The 24,760-nt window shown below is 41.5% G+C and overlaps 2 protein-coding genes across 2 annotated transcripts in view; both read left to right on the plus strand.

Moving 5' to 3' along the window:
• Window positions 1-103: 103 nt before the first annotated feature.
• Window positions 104-11,483, plus strand: ccnf (cyclin F). The gene is made up of 17 exons (XM_080043196.1): window positions 104-222; window positions 1,087-1,238; window positions 1,393-1,499; window positions 1,595-1,662; window positions 1,847-2,043; window positions 2,740-2,793; window positions 2,913-3,017; window positions 3,641-3,718; window positions 4,507-4,661; window positions 4,876-5,040; window positions 5,138-5,261; window positions 5,362-5,542; window positions 5,708-5,795; window positions 7,701-7,803; window positions 7,943-8,076; window positions 8,688-8,866; window positions 9,648-11,483. The coding sequence occupies exons 1-17, from the start codon at window positions 210-212 to the stop codon at window positions 10,082-10,084; spliced, it is 2,340 nt and encodes a 779-aa protein (XP_079899322.1). The 5' UTR covers window positions 104-209; the 3' UTR covers window positions 10,085-11,483.
• Window positions 11,484-13,230: 1,747 nt separating this feature from the next.
• The window catches only part of abca3b (ATP-binding cassette, sub-family A (ABC1), member 3b), a 57,627-nt gene continuing 46,097 nt past the window's right edge, over window positions 13,231-24,760 (plus strand). Inside the window, exons 1-6 of the mRNA XM_080043908.1 lie at window positions 13,231-13,460; window positions 14,629-14,703; window positions 18,082-18,328; window positions 21,543-21,670; window positions 22,485-22,650; window positions 24,040-24,299. Coding sequence (XP_079900034.1) covers window positions 14,650-14,703; window positions 18,082-18,328; window positions 21,543-21,670; window positions 22,485-22,650; window positions 24,040-24,299 — 855 coding nt within the window. The 5' untranslated portion in view covers window positions 13,231-13,460; window positions 14,629-14,649. The remainder of the gene's footprint in view (window positions 13,461-14,628; window positions 14,704-18,081; window positions 18,329-21,542; window positions 21,671-22,484; window positions 22,651-24,039; window positions 24,300-24,760) is intronic.

Genomic DNA, 24,760 nt, shown 5'->3' on the forward strand with positions numbered 1-24,760 from the left:
AGCTAACAACTTGTTAAGATATTAGTCATCTACAGCGGCACAGTCGAGGCACTTTGAAGTGTTGACAAACTGTGTATTTTACTTTCAGGTGAAATAGTCTGTACGCCTGTTTTGTCTGTGTGTGTAGTAATTATTAGTAAGGCTATATCTTTGCAACGTTTAAATCGCTGCCCAGTGCTGTTGCTGAAGGAGAGACCACTACACTTGCAATGAAAGCGGGCGGTAAGTAACATTAGTCACCTTTTTAGTAGCTCTTAATACCTGATATATGGGCATGACTTAATTTAAGGCAAGTGTTTGGATACGTGTGATACATTATTGAAGATATGACAGAGCTAGCGCTGTTACCTGACTAGCTTCTAGCCAACACAAACGTTAACCGGGGTAGCCATGGACTCCTGTACATTAGTCTGATGTAATTTCAAATGGGTAAATGCTGACAATATTCGCACACAACGCGTGCCCTCGAGTTAATTAACTCGTTTTTGGTTGTTAACACCTTTTAAATATAACGTTAAACTTCTTTAAACCTAGTCGTATCTTAACGTTGGTTACATTTGAATCTCGGGAGGGAAATTTGGGCGCTCACTTGGTTTGACTTCTCTCATTCGGATGCTCAGTTCGCCTTCGTTACATTGCATTGGTTGTTAATTCCAGTTTTTATGACGATGTTTATTCCAATACTATTTTTTGCATATTAGTATTTCCTTGGCTTTAATCATTTTCGCATTCAAACAGAAGGATTAAGTAGAGACCACCCACAGATTCTTTACGTTGGTCGTTTTGAATGTGTAGCCATAATCTCCACCTTGGTGTGTTGACTAACTTACCATTTTAGCTAACATGTTAACTGGATACTGGCCTGCTTTAAATGACGTGCAAATATTTGTCAGACAATGATGTGAGAATTACTTTTGTGAGTCCTGCACTGAGATGTGAAATGCTTTTTGTGTGTGTGTGTGTGTGTGTGTGTGTGTGTGTGTGTGTGTTTTAACCACTGTACTGTTAATTGCTCTGAATGAATGAGAACCATGCTAAACTCTCTGAATTGTCTTAACTTTGAACTGCTTTTTTTCTTTCCATTAGTTCACTGCCGTTGTTCAAAATGCTACACAGTTCCGTCACGAAAGCGGGTCCGTAAGCGTACTCCAGCCCTCACCTTGCTGTCTCTACCTGAGGAGGTGCTCCTCTGTGTGCTCCAGTGCCTCTCTGCTGAGGACCTGCTCTCTGTCAGAGCTGTGAGTAAACACACTATGACACAACCTCTAGCGTCAACGTGCCACACAACCCCAGATGTGTCCTTGGCTCGGGGCATCTTGTGACCACCTGACTTTTGAGAGGTCAGATTGTCTGGTTGGGGGGGACTCATTATTGTCTTGCCCTCTGTTCCAGGTTCACTCCCAGCTCCGGGACGTTGTTGACAACCACTCCAGTGTGTGGGCCAGGGTCAGTTTCAGAGACACGTGGCCATCACCCAAGAGCTTATGGCTCTTTGAAAGGTACGGTCACTTCTAGTCAAATAGTTAGTAGAAACTCTCAAATGTATCGTTCTTCTTCTGTATGGGTTATAACCTGATACATCTGTTTCTTTCAGAGCTGCTGAGAAAGGGAACTTTGAAGCCTCTGTGAAGCTAGGAATTGCTTATTTGTACAATGAAGGACGTAAGTGAATCTCTGCAACTCCCTAATTCAACTACTCATTTAGAAAGGGCTTTCAATTCCTGTTTCATTTGGTTGTTACAATGTCATTAAAGGTCGAATTAAAATCAGGGGGACATTAAACCTTGCTGCTGATTTCCACAAGTGATTACAGCTCTTTCACGTGTGTCTCTTTTGTCTCCCACAGCGCTGTTGAGTGACGAGGGGCGAGCGGACGTATGTGGTCGCAAAGCGTCCCATTTCTTCAGCCTGGCCGAGAGCCTGCGCTCTCCCTCCATGGACCCCTTCATCTGGGTGTTCATCCGTCCACCGTGGTCGCCCACTGGCAGCTGCTGCAAAGCAGTGGTGTTCGACCGGCTCAAGGCAGAGTGTGACAACAACGCGGTAGGTTTCGCCACGGCCAATTAAAGGTTCAGTAAGCGTAATGGTCAGTTTAGCTAACTTCCTGTCAGTGACTGCAGTTAGCAGTCCCGTCCCTACGTCACCACATTAATGCACTGCGGTCTTCAAGCAGCAAGTTATCTGGCATCATCTCAGATCCGTAATTGTGATAAAACATGATTTAAAAACCATCAAAACAGACATTGGGAAGGATTTTTACCTGCTCCGCCATTATAGGCGCATACACATTCCCCCATCTGTCGCTCTGCACGTGCACCGGCAGTGAGACGGGTGCCGGTTTGTAGCGTTCTCTCTTCTGATTGGTTATCAGTAGTGGAATCCCCAAAAAGTTTATTTGCCGATTACATGCAGAGCGGGTGACTGAGAGATCGGCTTTATGAAATGCGCACACTATATAAGTGATCACTGTGAATAAAGAGCGATTTAATACTTATATTAACATAAATAAATCGCTTACTTCACCTTTTAACAGGGCAGGCAAATTTGTTTTCTGTTTGACCATCCTTGATGACAGATTTTCTTCTATTCTCTGTGGACAGACCTGTAAACTCCCATCTTAAATTCACTGAAAAGTTTACATTTCCGTCAAAGGCTACGTGATTTATTACATAGTGTTTTAAAAGGATGATATTACTATGCAAAGTGTTTCTCATTTAATTTTTTCTCTTTCCTCTACAGGAGAAGAGAGGGCCCCTGTTGCACTGTTTGGCCCGTGTTTTGCAGCTGTTTGAAGTGAGTTTGATAAGAGAGACTCACACTGAATCTGACCTGCTCCCTCTGTTTGTATGTGGTCATCTTATTTTCTATTAACCCCCGAAACCGCGTTTGTAACCGTGTTCCCTTTTTTCCAGGAGGATGGAAGGCGCTCAGATGCCATATCGATGCTGGAAGAGTCGTCACAAGCAGGCTGTCTACAGAGCTCCTACCTGTTGTGGGAGCACAACCGCAAAACAGCCGTTAGTCTCAATCTCTCATTAAGTCTTTTTATTATTCTCGGAGACACATCTCATTCCATGCAACAATCTCTGTCTCTTCAATACCGGTATTTTCTTTGTATTCGACAAATACAATTAGAACCGACCTTAGACCAGGCGTTCACACAAATGATTAAGGCTGCCTTTAGAAACACACACATTTTAACTAATTAGTGTTATTCATTGAAAAGGGCCTTTAAGACAGCAATATTATAAAACTGTTAATTAACTAATGCATTTGCCTAAAAGTATTAAATCACAATGACACTGAAGCCATTTTATCCTTATCAATTGTTTGTCATAATTGAAACATTTCAGACGATGAAAAACTTAGTGTCTTAGCTAATTATGAAATGAATGACCTCGTTTAGTCTTTATCTCAGTTCTTGCAGCCCAGGCGTCCCTTGTTCTTTTCGCTCCCTTTACTTGCCTTCGTCACTCAGAGAAAACACCTTCTTGCATACAATAAAATAATAGACAAACTAAATGAACACTTTAAATATTTCATAATGTAGAAACCTTTTTATCTTGTTTTTTTTTTTTAAGGAAATTAGCATTGTCTGAGGCGACATATAATATAACATTTTTGCCCTTTTGAATTTCAGATGGCAGATCCAGGCAGGTACCTCCAGTGTATCCGGACCCTCAGGGACTACGCTGGCAAAGGATCCTGGGAGGCACAGGTGTGTAATTAACGGGCAGAAAATTGCCACTATATTTACACAGCAGTTGAATTAACGTGTTGTTGTTGTTGTTGTTGTTGTGCATTTTCCCTCTCTTGTGATGGCCTTCTTTGTCAATCTGCTGCTTTATTCGCCCCAGAGCGTTCACTGTGATAACAAAATGAGATTATTCGGATGGCTTTTCATCTGCCTTTTTTTGTTCATTGGGCTTGACAAGTTTTCATTTACTTTTTAATTTTAATTTTTTTTTCTCCCTCAAAGCTTTACCAAGCTGTATCACAGAATTATGACTCATCTGATTCACAAGTTCTCTAATTATAGCAGCGAACCATTGCAGCACCCGAGCGTATTGTTGTCTGTCTTTTTGTGTGAAATCAAAATCAAATCAGTTTTATTTGTATAGCCCAATATCACAAATAGACATTTGCCTCAGTGAGCTTTACATTCCATACAATATGATACAATATGACACCCTGCCCTTACACCCTTAGCTCGGCTGAGAAAAAAACTCCCAGTAAAAAACCCTTTACCAGGATTAAAAAATAATCATTTGAAGAAATCTCAGGGAGAGTCGACAAAGTAAGGGATCCCTCTCCTAGGACGGACATACTGCAATAGATGTCATAAGTAGAGAAAATCACGAAGGAATTTGATCATTGACCAGATGTTTATATGGTAATACTAAAGTAAAGTGCGAATAGTGTGGATGCAGGAGGACTTCAGATGCTACCAATCCAACAAGCTGTCAAGCCGTTCTGAAACATTTCTGTCTTTTTCTTTCCTTTTAGCTCTCGCTGGCCAAAGTGTGCAGCAGTGGAAACCCACTGGGCCTGGAGTCCAAAGCCTGCTCTGACCTAGTGGCTCAGCTCTTCAGTCCATCTAACCAGGCTGCGCGACATTGCACTCAGGACATCCTCAGACGAGGCATTAAGGATACCATGAGGTAATACACATTGACATGATTAGGGTTACAGGCTGTTGGTGAATTATAACTTTGGACAATTCAATAATGCTGTAGGTTATAGTTACGACTCTGTTTTTTGATCATCTTTACTTTTTTTAGGCGTTTTGTTTTCATCTCTTAAGACTAGAGTAGGTTTATTTATTATATTCAATGTATGCGATCTTCAATGTCTACTTGTCTTCTTCTTCTCCAGGTACATCCTGGTGGACTGGCTTGTGGAGGTGACCACCATGAAGGATTTCTCCAGCCTCACGCTGCATGTGACGGTGGGCTGCGTGGACCGCTACTTGTCCCTGCGCTCCGTCCCCAAGGCTCGCCTCCAGTTGTTGGGCATCGCCTGCATGGTAGTCTGTACACGGTAAGAACACACACCCCATGCTTGTTCCACGTTTGTATCCAGTTTTCCTTTTTCTTTTTGAACTTGTAGCACAATGTCTTTTTTCTTTTCTTTTCAGCTACGTCAGTAAAGAAATCCTCACCATACGCGAAGCAGTCTGGCTCACGGACAACACCTACAAATATGAAGACCTTGTTCGAATGATGGGGGAGGTTGTCTCTGTGCTCGGCGGGAAGATCAGGGTGAGTACAACGGTTAATCCTTTTTTGTAATATTGAATATTCAAGAGCCATTGTGGGGAAATGACTAAATGTAGATCTTTGTTTCTGCCCCTCCCCTCAGGGCCCCACACTGCTGGACTACGGGGAGGTGCTGCTGTCTCTGCTGCCTCTGGAGAGGAGGACCACTCACCTCTTCAGCTACATCTGTGAGCTGTCGCTGCTCTACTCGGCTCTGGCCACTCCGCCCGCTGCCAAACTGGCCTGTGCTGCACTTCTGCTTACACGAGCACTACATCACTATGGTAATAACATTCGCCCGTTAGAAATAATCCATCGTATCACCCCTTTAACACTGAAACTCGGCACAAATAAGCTTCTCAAACAAACACACTTCTCAATGTACGGCTTTAGTTGAATGTTGAGTTTGTTTCCACCTTGACTTATGTCTGGGACCTCCGTCTCTGCAGCTCCCCTCTGGCCCGGACAGTTAGTCGACTACACCGGCTTTTCCAAACAAGACCTCGTCTCCCTCTCTGTGCTGCTCTACGTCAAGTGGTAAGCTTGTGTGTGTGTGTGTGTGTCACCAGGTTACGTTCAGGTTTAGAAACACTTCTGTTACTCTTCTTTTTTTTTCCCAAATATTATTTTTGGGGCATTTTTGCTTTATTAGAAAGATTGTGGAGAAAGTGTTGAAATGGGGCAAAGAGGAGAGGACATGCAGAGAACTGACCCGGGCAGGATTCGAACCCGGGTCCGCTGCGGGGCCTTGGCCCGGGGGGTGGGGGGGGGGGCGCCCTACCAACTGAGCTATGGGTGCCCCTTCTGTGAAACGGAGCACGCTCAATTCTGTTTCCTTTTTTTTTGTTAATTCGTTAAGGAATTTATCATCCCTCAATCCCCAATTTCCCTTATTTCAAAATGTACATGGACCATCTAGCGGTAAGTCTGCCTTGACATTTGTGGCTAATAATCGAATCCTCTATGGAGAAAATAATGTTTTTTTTTACTTTCGGAACCACATTGTTAAGCCCTATGCATAAGGCATTGTTCCCGACCTTTGGCATCATTCAGCCTGTATTAGTTTAATTTCTAAAGACTGAAAAGTTTTGAACACAAAGAAATCAGGTGCATATTTTCCAAAGTCGTTCAGATAAAACCTGCCTCTACGCACAGAGTTATGGTCTTGCTCTGTGCTTTTGTGTGGTGAGTGAGTCATCGGTCCATTAGCTGCTCTTTGAGAACATAAAACACTTAAAGATGACGTGAGCGATATATAATTTAGGTTAATATAAGTATTAAATCGCTCTATATTCATACAGTGATCACTTATATATTAGTGTGCGACTGTGCGTGTTTAATACCTCCGATCTCTCCGTCACCCGCTCTGCATGTAATCGGCAAATTAAATTGTTCGGGGATCACGACAGTAGTATCCAATCAGAAGAAGTTAACGCTACAAACTGGCACCAGTCTCACTGCCGGTGCACCCGCAGAGCAACAGATGGGTGAATGTTTATGCGTCTACAATGGCGGAGCAGGTAAAAATCCTTCCCAATGTCTGATTTGATGGTTTTTATCATGTTTTATCACACTTATGGATCTGAGATGATGCTAGATAATTCGCTGCTTGAAGACCGCAGTGCATTAATGTGGTGACGTAGGGACGAGCGAGGGGACTGCTAACTGCAGTAACTGATAGGAAGTTAGCTAAAATAACCTTTTTAAGTGAAGCTATGGCTGTAAAACCCCTACACATCAAAATTCATCATTCATACAGTCCATAGGAAAGCTATTATCTATTGATGATAAATGAAACACTTGGTTTAACAAATATCTTCCCGGCCTTCAACTCACTGCCCTCATCAAAGGTTAAATATTTCATTTGCAAGATTTAAAGGGACGCACGTGTAAAAGCAGTTTAAGCTAAACGCCGGTCCAGTCCATTTTTCTGATTCTGATACTTTACCTGGCTCACACGACAGGACTACTGCTTCTCCGTGCTTTCCTCCCATGGAAAGACGTCACAAGAATTGTTTTGATGTGTGTGTGTGTGTGTGTGCCTGTTTTCAGCATACTGATGTTGCCACATTGATTATAGATATAAGCTTGTTTTAAAACGTCTGTTGACCAAGGAAAGGGCCATTAAGGTTTTTATAACCATTGTGAAGGCCAGAAAGAGCTACAGAGTCATAAAGACTGCAGGAGGCATTTGGGCTGCAGATCTAAGGGAGACGGAGGGAGGGAGGGCGCGTGTGTGTGTGTGTGTGTGTAACCACCAGTGAATCACCAACCGAGCCAGAAACGTGCCTCGGGGTGAGTCACTTTGATAGGTGACCATCATGTCGATAAACTGTAATTTTCAAATGGACAAGTAACGAGATTTGTCTTCCTCCAAGAGCTGATTACAGAGATGCTGCAGTAAGCAAGGCTGATCTTCTTGTCTCTTTGTCTCCCATGCAGTTTCAGTCAAGATGTTCCCAGAGATTACAGGCACGTGTCTCTGACTGGGGTTAAGCAACGGTTCGAAGACGAGGCCTACCAGCACATCAGCAAGGAAAATCAGGTATTTTATTTCATTATTATTTTTGTATTTGAAAATAGCTGTCAATTAGTAAACACTGTTAATTAATCGTAACACAGCATGTCTCTGATTACTTCTCTTAAATGATTGTTAATACTGTGTCCTGGCCTCCACTTCTTAGGTGATGGACTTTAAAGAGCTGTGTCAGATGTTGGAGATCCCTGAGGTGGAGCCTGAGATGGAGCCTCCCAGTCCCACCGGTCAGCCTGCAGACATCCACACCTTCCTGGCCTCACCGTCCAGCACCAGCAAGAGGTAAGACCATCACCAACACTATAGCCATAATCCCAGATGAAAAACATCCTAGTACAATAATTGTGTTCTGTTCACATATTGTAGCACGCAGCCTTGCAAGGTATATTTCCCTTCAAATTGATAGTGTATTTTCGGTGTCTGTGCGAGGAGGACTCGAAAGACAGGCAAACAATTGTGTTCAAATCAAATCAAATCAGTTTTATTTGTATAGCCCAAAATCACAAATAGACATTTGCCTCAGTGGGCTTTACATTCCATACAATATGACACCCTGCCCTTATACTCTTAGCTCGGCTGAGAAAAAAAACTCCCAGTAAAAAAAACCCTTTACCGGGATTAAAAAATTTGAAGAAATCCCAGGGAGAGTCGACAAAGTAAGGGATCCTCTCCCAGGATGGAGAAACAACTGGATTGCTGACAGCAGAATGACTACTACCCGCCCCCCCTTTGCTCATTTAGCAGTTTAATATCAGCGCCGAGGCCTCCTGTGCTCTGTGACACACAGGCTTGATAACAGTCTTGTCCAGAAGGTGCTTTGTTTACGCCATCTGGGAGATGCTCCGGTGACTCACTCTAACCCGCTGCTTGTCCACTTTTCTCTCTCTCCCAAGGAGACGCGATGACGCCATGCAGGCCCACCGAGCCAACGCTGCAGCCACGCCCACCGCCGAGCTGTCCAATCAGGAGGAGACACTGCTGGGAGACATGCTGGACTGGAGCCTGGACACTTCCTCTTCCGGCTACGAGGGGGACCAGGAGGGGGAGAGCGAGGGAGAGAGAGACAGTGACTGTAAGTAGGGCTTCACCATTCTCCCTTGTATGTGAAGAGTGACTTTACTCCTCAAGAATTGATATCATGATTCTCTCATACAATTCTTGTTTTTTTCAACAAAATCCTGTAGTGACCTTAGACACTCTAAACACATAGACTGTAAAGTAACAGCTATAAAAAATGTATTAAATATATAATGGCCGGAATTGTTCCCAAGCAAAGGAATTAACATTCAGCATGACTGAGCGAGAGAATCGTAATCATTCAGAAATGAGATTGCATAGATATACGTATGATTGTAAGTGCTGAGGAAGGGAAGGGGTTGGGCAAATTTATTCCGCTGGGATTACTACCAGCGTCTCAAATGTTTTTTTTTTTTTTCCTCTGTAAAGCATATGAATAAACAGATCCATAGAATAATGCATGAGTCAGTCTTTTCCAGGAAGACATTATGTGACAAGAGATGACTCAGCAGTTGCAGTGTCCAGAACAATAAAGCAGCACATACTCTTCATATAGCGCAGGCGTCATGGACGAATGTAGATTGATGATAATGGTGTACGGAGTGTATGTCTGTGTAATCTTTCCTCCAACATGATTGACTGTAATGAACTACAACATTAAATTAAAATAAATACACTCATAACTGTTAACCAATTTAAACGTATTATTTTGAATCAGTCCCACTCCACTTGTATTTGTAATACTCAACGTCATTGCAAAAGAGGGTCACCCCTCAATTGTTCTTTCGAGGTTAAATAAAGGAAATGAACTCTTGACACCACTTCCCTTTCAACAGCTTCTATGATATCCATCCAACTGCACCCGCTGACTGAAGAAGAGACAAGACTAGAGCACTGCAGAGCCCTGTCCAGTGACGAAGACAGCTTCTGTGAAGCGGAGAATGAGGCGAGCAAGGACTGCCCAGGCCAGGAGCCCCAGTCCTTCTCCACAGACCTTCACAGTTCAGGATACTCCTCCATCCAGAGCGTCAGCCCCTCGTCCACATGCTCCTCCTCCCTCATCCCTTGCACATTCAAGACCTTTACCACTTGCCCGGGCGCGGCCTCCTCCGCCGATGCCCAGCCAGGTTTCCGCCTCCTAGTGCCCATGCAGCGGCCCCGAGGCACCTCCAGCAAACAGGTAAAGAGGAAGAACTCTGCGGCTCACAGTGGAGGGGAGGTGGAAAGAGAAGGGGACAGGTTCTCTGCCAACGCAGGCTTTTTGAGCCTATAGACACAGATCAGCCTGCTCAGTCCTCCAGCACTTTGTTCTCTATCCACTCTCCTGTCCGTCTTGCACTGGTCCCTCAATTTGCCAAATGATCAAGACACTTTGAGCTTAAAGAAAAGTAAGGGAATTAATATGAAATATATACCTAGAAACTAGCATTTCTATCTCAGTTCCATTTCATTTCCATGTCTACAGGCATGAGCAATACAATACCTCCCATCAATAGTTCTTGCCGTCAGCTCTGAAACCACTGGAACATGACCTCACTCTCCTCAGGACACTGGTACAGCTTCTGTTTTTCACAGCCCTGTACAACAACCGCTAACATCACTTTAGATGGTTGTAAAATAAAATTAACCTCATGGACTTGTTTTTTCGAGGGGCGAAAAAGTATTCATTTTGGAAAAAGTAACTTTGAACATAGCTGTGATGTTATTGCGATTTGTTTTGCTTATCACAGTTTCTGTTATGCACTGTCTGTACATGAATCTGTCTTGTACTCTGTGAATGTCATCAATAGACGACAACTGTCATCTGGTTTGATGGAAATGTCTGCATCTGAAGCCTAAAAAAGATTGTACGAATTCCTCGGGTTCTGTTTTGTCCTTGGTTTCTCAGTGTTTTGCCAAAGGTACTGTTTTTGTTGACTCTGTTTTCATCCTTTTTCAAACTCATGTGAAGTGAGCTCTTTCTTTTAGTTGTCTGCTTCTTCTCAAGTCTTGTACAAGTACACCAGATGTACTGTTTATTGTATTGTTTGTCCAATGTTACTTTAAAAAGACCTATGGCACACTAATTCCACCAGGAGGGGTGGATAACAGTTACGACATTGACACGGAATATGTTTAAAAAAAAAATTGTTAACGTAACAAACCAAGAACCAGCAGCTAGATGGGTATGGTAGAAGTCTCGAATTGTCATCCTGATGATTTGTGCTGCACGGTTCGTGAACTGTTAAGCTCAAGTGTAACCAGGCACTCGACGCAACATGAAACGCTAACAAGCTGATAAGTTGTGATTGACCCCCTTTTCCTCCCATCTGAATTAGGTCTGGCACTTTTTTCCTCATCACAGAAGGAGCACAATTCAATGAAATGTGACCATTTCCCACGCTTGAACAATCAATGCTAAAGTATTTCTGAATGGATTTGCCTTGCCTTCTTAGAACGAAAAAGGGAAGTTCAGGCATTAAAGGAAAATGATGGGCTTTTTGAAAGTACTGTATGCCTCATTCAGGACCCCGGAGTACACAATCTGCCACTGACTGTAAATACATTTTAAACTGTTACGCCAGACTTGGTTTAACTCCTGTGTTTTATATAGATGTACATGGAACTATATGTATAAATGGAGGACAAAGAAGTGCCACTACTACTTGAAATAGTTTTTTTTGTTGCTTCATTCCAAAAAAGGCAGTTATTTTCTTCTTCATCAAATGTTTTGTTATTTTCTACAGTGCAGTGTTTTTCTCCATAGACCTGTGATGTGAATATGTCATTTTGTACTGAGTTCATATTAAAACAAGCCATCATGCAGGTTTCCTTTCAATGTAAATTTTCATTCGTTTTCAATCAAACTTATAAATAGCAAATTTAATTATTACCTAGGGGGCAAAACCCCTTTTTAAAAAAACAAAAAAAACAGACATGGAGCGTTGTAAAAGGTTGTTCACTAGAAATGATATCCAGGACCTTCCAGGATCCCAACCTGGGTGGACAACCTGGTCAACTAGCTGCTGGAAAGCTACAGGGGGCCGACAGAGCAAATCAGAACCACTGTTTAATTGAATGGGGGTGGGCTAATAGGGAATTTTTTTAACTTATAGATATCATTATGAAACTTTGCAAGTTGATTACTGACATTAAAACAACTTTTTGTATTACAGTATTTTCCAAAAAGTTTGAATAAATGTGAAAAATCATCAATATCTTACTAATGATGCGTACATTTGCATATCTGCAAAGCCCCCAATATCTAGATGTTGGTCAATTTGTTTTTAAATTTTGAAAACAAAACAAGTGTCCAACTGCTTGAAGCTTTTCCTAATCACAGTTCAAATTTGATCAATAACCCATAGAAAATTAAATTTTTACACTGTTTTTTCCAAGGGAATGTCTAGCCGTTTTTTAAAATACCAGCTGGAGACTCCAAAAGGACACTTTTGGTCCATGGCACATGAAATGTAACTGTAAAAAATTTATTTTCTATGGGTTATTGATCAAATTTGAACTGTGATTAGGAAAGGCTTCAGGCAGTTGGACACTGGTTTTGTTTTAAAAATTTAAAAACAAATTGACTTTGTTTTCTTCCAACATCTAGATTTTGGGGCTTTGCAGATATGCAAATGTACGCATCATTAGTAAGATATTGATGATTTTTCATATTAATTTTTAAATTTTGGAAAATACTGTAATACAAATTTTTTTTGTCAGTAATCAACTGGCAAAGTTTCATAATGATATCTATAAGTTCAAAAAATTCCCCATTAGCCCATCCCCATTCACCCCCATTCACTTAAACAGTGGTTCTGATTTGCTATGTCGGCACGCTGTAGCTTTCCAGCAGCTTGTTGACAAGGTTGTCCACCCAGGTTGTGATCGTGGAAGGTCCTAGATTTAATTTTTGGTGAACAACCTTTTTACAACGCTCCATGTCCATAAAATCACTTTGCCCCCTGGGTATGTAGCTCAAAATAATTGTTCTCCCAGTGCTATCAGCTCAACTGAGTTTTGTAAGAAGGAACTATGGGTTAGAGGCAGTGGGCTGTTGTATTGATTCTCAAACAAGTTGTTTTTCTTGTACTTTATTATATAAGCAACTTAAAATCAAATGTTTATCGGGGAACAAAGGGCTATCTGGAAAATATGTCGATAGTATTTGTGGCTGGGCAGGTGGAAAAAGTTCAGTTAATGTTCATCAGGCGCAAAAGGCACCATTACACAAGTTTAAGAGCAAACCACATATGGCACTAATAAAAGGCAAATTATAACAATAAGTGATGGTATTTTATTCGTTTGTGGTGCCTCTGTATCCCAGCTGTTGAGATCACGTGACACTCTGCCCCACAGTGGTCACGTGAGGTGTTTTGTTGACGGTTGTCGCTGCATTTCATTTCGCACCGTGAATTCAGGGGCTGGTGCAATGTCATCGCCTCGCTAGAAGGCATCAAACTGGACGAGGGGGAGTAAAAGACCTGCACCGGGACTGCAGTCGCCCGAATGGTAACCGAGCCTCGATAGTGTCGGTGAAGGAAGAAGCACCTGCAGTGATGGTTTGGTTATCGCTTTGTGACGAATAAAGGAAGAATTGTTTTCACCTCCTAGGAAGAGGGAGCACACAGCTCGTAAAGTTCATATGCCGAAACCTGTTTATTTTTGAGGTAACTTGACTTCTTTTTTTGTCATGACATCGCTTAGTTACTTCGGTTGAGAATGACAAATGGAGTGTAAAATGATATCATGCCAGTGAGTCAGCACATCGTATTATGGAAATACCTAGCTTTCTCCCCCTAAGCTCCATCCTTAGCATTCATCAGAATCCTCTGGGATTGACGAGCAGCTCGGTTGTCCAATCAAGAGATACAGAAGGCCGCGTTGGACCAATCAGAGAAGGGAACAGGGCGGGTTTCAGTTCACAAGGAAATGGTTCACGTCCCCAATGTTTTGTTTATTGTTTGCCAGAAAATACCATGGACATATAAAGAAAATACCCTCACAAGGCCTAAAAGAGGAATGGTCGCTCTTAAATATGAAGCACATGGTCTTCTCAATTCAATTACCGGGATAATAGCCTACGTTCAGTGAGCCCTGACATGACATGAGAGGGGGATTTGGGTAGCAGTTACTTGGAAATGAATAGTGGGAAATTCAGACGCTCAGACTAGCATGGCCAATTTTGATAACAGAAGAAATGTGTCTTCAATCAGTCAGACATGACTGCTGTAGCTTTTACACTTAATATTTCTAGGTCGCACTCTTTGGCTCTTTACCTAGTTGTGTGACTACATCTGCTAATACGTGAATGTCAATATGATTTAGTTAATATTCTAGTGTTGGCAGTAAATGAGCTGTATTCTTGTAATGAGCCATAACGATTGTCTGTTTGTCACCATCTCAATTGGCTTGACCAACTGGTTCAGCGTGTACAGTGGATCTCTAATTTATTCATTTGTCTGTTGTTGTTTTCCTCCTCCTCACTCAATAGCCAAGCCCTCTCATGTTATAGCCTAGTAGGCCTACCACTTCCCCGTCCACTACCTTGTGATTTTGTTTCATAATTAATCCACTTGGTTTTTCTACATGACTAGACACAATATTGTGTTGCAGCTTATTGCCCAATTTCACTTCTCTTTTTTTTTTTTAGGTTTTCTTTCTCCCCAAGTCATTTTTAAATAGAAACTGAGATCAGAAACTTATTTCACAGCCGGCAGTCCAAGCAATCCAAGCTGTTTGGGAAGAAAGGCAACCAAGCTTGGAGAAACATAAAGGGTCAACTGTATACATTTAGCAGACGTTGAGGTTGACGCTGTCATTTTTCCTATTTTGCAGCCACCGTAGAAGAAATATAAAATGGCTACCGGACAACAATTTAGACTGCTGATGTGGAAGAACTATCTCCAGCAGGTGAGTTGGAGCGAGGTGCACCTTCACCCAGCTTGTATGTTTCCTTTTTAGGGTGATGACATTGTTTGTCACTGAGAATTGTCAGAGGTAGTTGTGTTTACAGAGCAGAAGCCTGTATGACAGTATTGTTAAAGTTATAGGCGTTTGGCTCATCGTAAATACAGTACACTGACTAACATTTTATGTTCTACAAGTTATGATGTTACCCAGCTACTTGGAAAGTTGGTTGACCCCAGTGTTATACAGCCTGCCTGCTCTGTTATTGTGCTTCTAGCCATGTTGATTGCTGTTCCAAGCCTTATATGGGTATCTTAGGGAAAATCATTATTTATACCTTTTTAGTTATATAGCTAATTAAAGGCCTTGGATTTGGCATTGTATACATTTATGGAACACCATATCACGTGTCCCCAAATAACTTTTTTCTTCTTTTGAATTATAACGATAATAAAAAAAATGTAAATAAAGAAAATATGTAGGTCAAAGTAACATAAAAAAACAGCTGAGGGTTTTAACAGCTTAGAATAAAGGCAAGCTTGATACCAAAAGCGAGGCTCAAAGGCAGACCGATAAGATAAAAGTCTAATGATAAAAGTTTACTTTGTTGAAAAAGGCAGGTAAGGGTCAATATTTACACATAGGTAACAGGCACAAATAAAGCTACCCAAATATTGTATACATATAATAAACACACAAGTGTACTTTACAGTTAAGAATATTCAAAAATAAAGGCAAATAGAGAGGGAAATAGACGCATACAATTTAACTTAAAAAAGTTAAAGGAAGTGTGGGGTTGTCATGAGCAATGTCTGTATTCTATACTGGAGATACACATGTAAATAGGCTATCACCTTTGCCATTCCATTTTCTATTCTTCTTCAACAGTTGGTAAACATGTTAGGCAGGTTACAGACCGAGTGACAACTTATCAAAACCCCAAATCTCCCAAGAAGGACAAGGCCTCCTACAGTTCACTCCACCATTGTACTATTGGCTCATGTAAATTCATTCAGTAATCCGATATGGGATCAGTCTTCAGTTTTAGGAAAAACAGCAAATATTTGATTACACCAAACAGTGCCAGCGTATAGCCGTGGCACCGTGTAAAGTCATGAACATTATTATCAGTTGATGGTTGCACAACACTGCAAATAAAACAATGGAGTGGCTATCCCCTGAACGTTGTGCATAGCGTCAGGGGATTGCACCACCATTCTTTATTCACTTCCTGCTGCTCCAGTTGTGGTCGTCTTGAGAAGACGAGTCTCCATAATGACCAGAATGCAGGAAACAGTGTGTGGCATATAATGATAATATATTATACACTGTCTTGGTGTTGCATGTCCGTCTTGGCAGCAGAATACACAGACACAGGGTGCATATTAATCACATACAACTTCATTACCAAATATGATGCAATACGACATTTCACCCTCTGAAGCAAAGTGCGGACCTGTAACTTTGGCCTGTAAAAAGCAGGGTTTGGCAAAGACCTTGTATTTCTGGGTTACCCTGTTCTTGTTTTTCCCTAGTTGTCCTTAACCCCATGGACAACTGGTCACATTTAGAATAGATCATGTTGACATCTTTCCAATTCCAGTTCGGCTACATCAGCTGATAGTCAATGAGATTTCAGTTATTTGATAATTGTTTACTGTTGCTAACGACAGCGAAAAGGAAACATTTATATTGAGCTATTTTGTGAATCAAGGAACATACATACTGTAATATATAAAATAACCATTTTTTAATGATAAATTATGCCAGTGTTTGAGACGATCACCACATTGTTATTCCGCGCCTCATTCACATGTTGCTTTGAGTTGGCAGTGCACTACTCCCTGTATGTCAGAGTCCACATGGACATTGTCTCCCAGTGGCATCAGAGGCACTGTGGCTGCACTGACTACTTAATACTGAGGCTATAACATAAGGCTGTCACACACACACACACACACACGCACAGACACAGACATAGACACAGACACAGACACACACACACACACACACACACACACGGATAAAATAAAAAGTTCTGTAAGTTACACTGCTGTAACAAGTTTATTTGTTATTTATATATTTTATTATACAGTTCACCCACTGTTTAAAAAAAAATAAACTGTGTGCTTAGAGTCTTGTATAAGAGGCTTGCGTTCTGTGGTTCAATACTGGCTCCAGAACATAATCATGTTGATTTGCAGAGTGTAAACAAGTTTTCAAGATTACATAAAATGGAGAAAATCTTACAAAACTATCATTTAGGTTGGGAAATATTTGATCAAACAACACTGACCTAGCATTTAGTTCTGAGTAGAAGCAGATTTTGACACTTGTGTAATAATTACTAAAGGTATTAAGGTTTAATACGCACGCAGCCTTGTACAAAACACTATTGTTCAAAGATCAAATGTATTGATGCGTAAAACACGGACAAACAGGGAACAGGTCTATTCCTGGGTTCCATTTGTTCCTCTAAAATGATCATTTTGAATGAGTGCTAAAAAGACAAAGGGGATTCTGATAATGGCGTTCCTCTGGGATTGACTGTACTGTCCACGTCACTTTGTGCTCCCATTCACTCAGCAGGAGGAGGCTATCACATAAACTAGGCTTTGATTCAGCCCTCTGTGAAATCATATCGTTTCAATTCCAAACCCTGTGAAAAATTATGAAATGATGGCTGGACCCCGTCTCAGATAACAATGATGTTTTGTTTAATCATATTGAAAGATTCGTTTTGGGTGTCAGAGGAGCTAAAATAACCATAATTGTACACTGCTCATTAATATTCTTGAAGATCAAAGTCAAGACTATTCTATCACACATAGCATAGTTTAAACATCTTAATAACCTTTGATGTCTGTGCCTCATTCCTCGATAATTCAACCCATTTTAAAGCGTTTTTCCATTTCAATTCCCTCAAATCTCTTTTTATATTTTTTATGCCAACTCTTCCCCTGCGTTCCATATCACATACTCTTTTTTTTAAATTCTACATACTACATCTGACCATAAAAATAATCTAGTTAGAATGCAGTAGGCAAACACTTGGGACATACTTCTACTTATTTATTTTATCATAACATTGCGCCTAGATCTTGCCTCTTGCTTTTATATCCGTCGCATCCCCGTTTGTTTTATGGGTCAGAATCGCCCAAATAAGATGCTCTTTTCACCACTAAAAATCTCGGCCGGATGTAGACATCCCGGTATTTCTAACCATACTAACTCTGGCCACAAGAATCGGGACAACCTAAATCTTTTCTTACCATACTAAATAGTACATAGTATGGCTATTATATGGAACTCAGCCTTTATCTTATCTGTATCTATCCCCTATCAAAGAGGTGACACATGATCTCTGTTTTTTCTCTGCAGAAACGTCAGATCCTGGTCACTGTGGTGGAGATCCTGCTGCCTCTGTTGTTCTCCAGCATCCTCATCGTGCTCCGTCAGAAGGTTCCTTTTAAAGATTACCCCAACGCCACCGTCTACGAGAGCTACGCCGCGGACTCGCTCCCCAAGTTGGCCTTCCGTAGCCTGCAGCTGGCCTACGTACCTGGGAACTCCAGCGTGGTGCGGCAGGTGGCGGAGGATGTGCGAGGCAGCCTGCTCCTCTCCTCAGGTACCTGGGTCATATAGTCTGGCAAAAATGTTGGCTTGTTGTAAATTGCGTATCTGTGAAACACTAGCCTTTCTAAAGCTTGCCATTTATCTGCCATTTGATTAGTATTTTTTCAATGACAATTTATTCGTAGGAATTTCAAGTTTCTTTCTCGTTTCTTTTGAATGTTGTCTTAGCCATGTTGCAGCCTGTGTGTTTGACATTTTTTGGGGAAACACACTTATTCGCCTTCTTGTGAAGAGATAGAAGAGAGGATCAACACCACTCTCATACCTGTCTGGTGACTATAAGGTTATAGGCAGCTTAGCTTAGCGTAAATACTTGGACAATGGGGAAAAAGCTGTCTTGGCTTTGTTCAAAGATGGTTTAATCTACTATAACGTACATTGCTTACAAATAAATGTACATGTTCTTTTTTGTTACTTATCTGTTCAAAAACTGAAATGTACATAAGGATATTCCTAGTTTAAGATAGCTTGACCTACTTATCCCCAAAGGTTTAAATTATTCCTTTTGATATGGCCTCTTCATTTTCTGAATGGAACACTTCATCAGAAATTCAGTGCCACTTTTACTCCATACAACCTGAGATAATATGTTTACTGAACAATGTATTTTCCAATAGATACATTGGATATTGATTCAATATACATATTTTGAACGATATAATAATAATAATAATAATAATAAACCAAAAGCCTCAGTGTTCAGATGTGTATATAAAGTAGCACACTGAAGAAGTAAACACAATTTAGACCACCATTTATTACGATGTTTATCTTTAATTGAAATAGAAGAGAAAGTGTATTACAGAAAACATTGTGACATCTTTTCCCTCAATCATTTGAGATGAATGGAATAGGAATAGATGCTTTAAAGATCTGGCATGATTGTAGCAAAGTCTACTGTAATGTTTAGATGGCCAAGCTCATCTGTTACACTACTACAACCAGTCAAACAAATACTACAGCCTTCAAACCAGTTCTAATTTGGGACAGAGCTGGGAATACTGGTTCCTCCAGAAATAGGCCGCACCCTCTCTGTACGTGTCAGACTGTATTCAGCTGGGAGTTTCAATTGGGGGAAAAATAAGAGGCTCACACACACAGTATCATGTTATTGTCATCCCTCAAGACATCTTCACGCTATCTCTTTTTAATTCACACACACACACACACCCCTGCCTGACTATCTTTTCAGACAGACAGTCTGACAGTTGACTGAATGTTTGGCAAACAGGATGGTGACATATTTGTCATTAATGCTGAAGGACAATCAGCAGGATGGACATGTAGCAGCAGCAGTAGGAGGCTGGAGGTAGAATTGTAGCTGAAGGTAGACAGAGCTGTGTGAATGCAGGTGTTCCTGTACACAGCCAGTTGAGATCTCAGTCACAAATGAATAATTGAAATGGTCTCAGCAATCACAGGGATCGGTGGAGGGAGAATAATCAAAGCTGAATTTTATTGTCATGTACACTAAAGATCAACGCATTTTGACCTAGGGCGGCTGTGGTCAAGTGGGTAGGGCGGTCCACTGGAGTGCAGGGTCGGTGGTTCGATTCCCTGTCTCCCCGCCACATGTCAAAGTGTCCCTGGGCAAGACACTGAACCCTAAATAGCTCCCGGTAGTTAGCTTTCACCCTGTGTGGTAGCTGCTGCTATCGGTGTATGAATGTGTGTGTGATTGGGTGAGTGTGTACTGAACAACGTAAAGTGCTTTGGGTCAGTGAAAAACCAGGGAAAAGCGCTGTATAAGTTGAGTCAATTTACCATTTAATTGATGTGTGTTCATTTCAATTGATTAAAAAAATGCTATATAAATGTTAATAGACAAAAGGGATTTATGTAAGGACCACCATCTTCAATTATTTCCACTTTGTTGTTGCTCTAAGTATTACAGTATTAAAAAACCCCATGGGCCTTAGCCAACATTGCTATGAAAATCCTGTGGAAGGCGTGAATCAGAGCAGAAGCTAATTCAAAGCTAATTCAATAGCTTCATTATTGCAGAAGTGGCGCCATAGTTCAACCAAAGTTCACCCTCACATTAAATGCGAAAAAGGTTTAAACTTCTTCTAAGAGTATAATTTCCATGCACGGTGCAAGGTCAAAGTACCCCTATTTGATAGGCATAGCATAGCACAAACACTTTTAGCTAATTACTTAAACTTTTCATCTTTTGGCAAACTATTTCACAGCATTGGTTTAAGCTGTGACTGTCTCAACAGTTTAGCTACCATACTTCTTCGCTACGACTTGAACCATTTATTTGTTACTTAGCTTATTAATGAAAATGTTCACTCTTTAGTTTTTTCTTTAAACTAAGAGGTTTATAAATGACTTTATCGTTTTATCAAACCACTTAAACCGCACAGAATGCATAACTTACAGATAACTATTTTGACTCTCTTCCCTGTTTGGGAATTACCTGCTTTAACAACGGACCATTTCAGTCGTATTCAAGAAAGGCAGCTGCAGGGAAGAGCAGTGTGTGGACTGTGGAGGTCATGTATGTACTGCTGTGTTTGGCAGCTGGTTGTTTGCGTGTCCATGTACATGTTTATTTAATGAGACTTTCATTTAACCCTGATACCAACGTATACTACTACTGTCCTCTGCCAGACTCACCTCCATGTGTGCCTGATAAGTAGAAGGAAAAGGCCTTTGAGAAGTGCAGGTCTGTAATCCATAGTGAAAAGAAACTCAAATCTGTTTTTATCTCCCAGTTGTCCTCTCTCCCTGTTGCCTATGATACTGTTGGTGTTACGAGTACTTTTGTGTGTCTTTCAGCTTAATGTGCATCTCTTCCCTTGTGTGTGTGTGTGATCTAGCATGTGTGTCAAAGAGTGTAGTGCTATATCTGTATTCTATTTGATACATTTTGACCTGATATCAATATGAATGCTGACAGCATCTCAACCAACCGTTTACGGCTGTTAGTTAGAATAGAGAGCACCAAGGTCAGACAGTGAGACAGGCATGAAAACACATGTACGTGAGATGAATACAGCACTGCAACTTGTCGTGTGTGTGTGTGTGTGTGTGTGTGTGTGTGTGTGTGTGTGTGTGTGTGTGTGTGTGTGTGTGTGTGTGTGTGTGTGTGTGTGTGTGTGTGTGTGTGTGTGTGTGTGTGTGTGTGTGTGTGTGTGTGTGTGTGTGTGTGTGTGTGTGTGTGTGTGTGTGTGTGTGTGTGTGTGTGTTTTGTTTCCCAGTGCGTGGCTTCGACACAGAGGAGCATTTTGAAGACTTTGTGAGGAATGACCCTCTGTCAGGGAAGCTACTGGCTGCTGTGGTGTTTGAGCACCCCTTCACCCATGATGATGAACCTCTGCCCTTAAAGGTAAAAAGGCAACACACACACACACACACACACACACACACACACACACACTCTAAATGGTTGTTTGGGAGCAGGTGCAAATACAGTGCATTGTTAACATTGGTAATTGCATCAGGGACACTTCAGTCTAGCCACAGTATGATTGGTTATTTCTGATGTTCTGTATTTTAATGGAGGCACTAAGAGTTATAAAAGACGTGACGCCATTACATTATTAACCGAATAGAATGAATGTTATTTACTTTTACAGTATGTGTTACGTACACTAGTTGAAAGACTTTGTTCCCCTACCTGAAACTGTGTGTGTGCATTAAGCTGTTTTTAACATAGTGTTAAAACATAGAAAGAAGACTCTTAAACTAACAAAAAAGCTTGTGCTTTTGTCAGTTGTTTTTACAAAGCACAATAGTGAATAAATGGTAGGGATATGAAATGATTATAACCACCATCTTCTTTGGTTTAAAATGGTGAAGTTGAATCAAAGAGGCAATGAAACGTATCTGCGTAGTGGGAAGAACTTGACAGAGGATGGATGAAGCCACAGGTTTGTACAGGGTATACCATATTGGAAAATCTATATCCGGCTCTGTCTGCTGTGATGGAATATTTGAACAGATTTGATAAGCTTGAAAGTATCACACAGGGAGCTGTAACCCACATTTTCGGGGGGATTCATCGTCCAATATTTTGAATCAAAGTTCCGTTCATTGTCCAGTGTTCCTGTCAATCTGCCGAGACATACCGCAGCGCTTCCTTTACCTGCACCTTCGGATCCACTAATTCCACTTTTTCTTTTTGCACTTTGGTTTTACAGGTGAGCTACCACCTCCGCTTCAAATTCACCCCACGCAACGCCCCACCCAAGGAGAAGTCAGAGCTGAACCCCAACAGTGACCTGGACTGGCACACGCTCAGCCTCTTCCCCCTCTTCCAGCTGCCGGGGCCCAGGGAGCAGTATGACAAGGAAGGGGGCACGCCTGGTGAGCACCGACATCTCTTTATCTGTTTGAGCCCTCCTTGTTCTTGTTTTTTTTCTTTTCTTTTTTCTTTAAACCTTTATTTATACAGGTAAATTCCATTGATACCGTAGACTCTTTTTTTAAAGGGAGACCTGTTCCCATTCCCACGTTGCCATTCACACACCGATAGCAGGCTAATCATCAGGAGCAATTTTAGGGTTCAATGTCTTCCTCAGGGACACTTCGACATGTGGCAGTGGGGACGGGGGATCGAACCACCGACCCTGTGGTTGAGGGTCGACTGCCCTACCCACGTCACCACAGCTGTTTACAATGCTACATATTCTTCATAATGTCCCTTCAGTCAGGAGTTATTCAGAGCAGCTTTTAGTCTTGAAAAAAAGCCACAGATGGAAGTCATGATTTATGGAAAGCGCATAGTTTTTCCACAATCTCTGGAAGCGAGGGCCATCTCCTCAGGCTTTGTTTCCGTGGCAACCGTGAACAGCAACCTCTCCGGCATGCTTCAGTGTTATCTTGTTTTTTGTGGCACTATCGGGATGCATTGTGCCCTTGTGCCATTTGTTAGGCATTTGTGTGTTCTTCACATTATCAGGTCCCTGTGGATGTTTGATTTGTCAACTTTAAAATGCGGGGATGATGGTGAATTAAGGATGAGCTAAGACACTGTTCTGCTGTCCCTCTGCAGACACACCCCCCCTTTTTTTTCATAATGGAGTTCAAAAGTTGAGTGCAATTATAGTGTTACACAGAGGGCATCCTCACAGCATAATATCTGAGCAGCTTTTACGGCCGCATGAATATGGATTTCCAACCTCCACATGCATAAAAAAAACTCACATACGCAGGTCCACTTCTATTACTCAAGGCCTCTTACCCATTTCCATGTTCACTTTAGGAAGTACTCGCATCGCTTTGGAAGTGGGTTCTGCCATGCGTCATTTTTCTGGACCCATGTTAAAGCTATAGTGTGTAACTTCTCACGTCCCATGAGTAATTCTGAGTAATTGCAACAACACTGTTGGCGCTTCTACATGAGGTTAAGCCTTCTGTGTCAGTGCATGGATTGTATTCCTTCTGCTGTACGTCCAGGGTTTTTCCTTGGCAGTAGAATCGACAACTGAAACGTTTCTTGGCCGCCTCTTGGGAATTTTGATCAATTCCAGCGCCATTGTCCGACACCAGTTTGTTAACGCTACCACACTGAGAAATGCAGAGAGAGTTTTGTGGAGCTGGTAGGCTTCACTCGCTATGTGTCAACTCGATCGGTGACGGCTCGAATGTAACCGAAATTCATTTAGTTGAAAAAGTTACGCACTGTAGCTTTTAAAGGTGGTATAAACACATTTTCTTCAATGTTAATCTCTTTTTCTTTTTTTCCTTTTGAAGGCTATTGGCGGGAGGGGTTCCTGGCTGTGCAGCATGCCGTTGACCGAGCCATCATGCGCTCATACAACAGAACCGCGGCCGCCTCTCTGCTGCTAAACATCAGAGTGGTGCTGTCGCGGTTTCCGTACCCGGCTTTCATATACGACGTGTTCATCCTGGCCATCCAGAACCAACTGCCTCTGCTGCTGGTGCTCAGCTTCACCTACACCTCCCTCAACATAGTGCGCTCGGTGGTGCAGGAGAAGGAAAGGAAGCTCAAGGTGTGTGTCTCGTCTGCCTCTGTATAGGCTGCGATTCTTGGAAATAAAAAATTGACTACCAGATTTTTTAACATAATACCTTCTTTTTAACCCATTGATGACTATGGCAATCTAGGATGCATGTCCTTAATGCCTGAGGGTTTTCTGAAAAAATAGTAGGAATTGTCAAGTCTACCAAAACCTTAATATCTAAGCCTGTGTAGCACATAGAAACATGAAATAAAATACATTTAAAAGTTAAGGTTCACAGGTTTTATTTAAACATGCTCCCTTAGCGCTTACAAACCAACAAATATTTCTAAAAATCGTCAAAATAAGATGAATTGGAAAATTATTAAATATTGTTAATAAATAGATGCAATGTGTTGTGTGATTTTCGTCAGTAGTCTATAGTAGACCTTGATTCTGCGCACCAAACGCCACTAACTGTTCTGTCGCCGACATAGCTGGCGTATTGTTTT

The sequence above is a fragment of the Ammodytes marinus genome (genome assembly GCF_949987685.1).
Source record: "Ammodytes marinus genome assembly, chromosome: 16".
In the NCBI taxonomy this organism is placed as follows: Eukaryota; Metazoa; Chordata; class Actinopteri; order Uranoscopiformes; family Ammodytidae; genus Ammodytes; species Ammodytes marinus.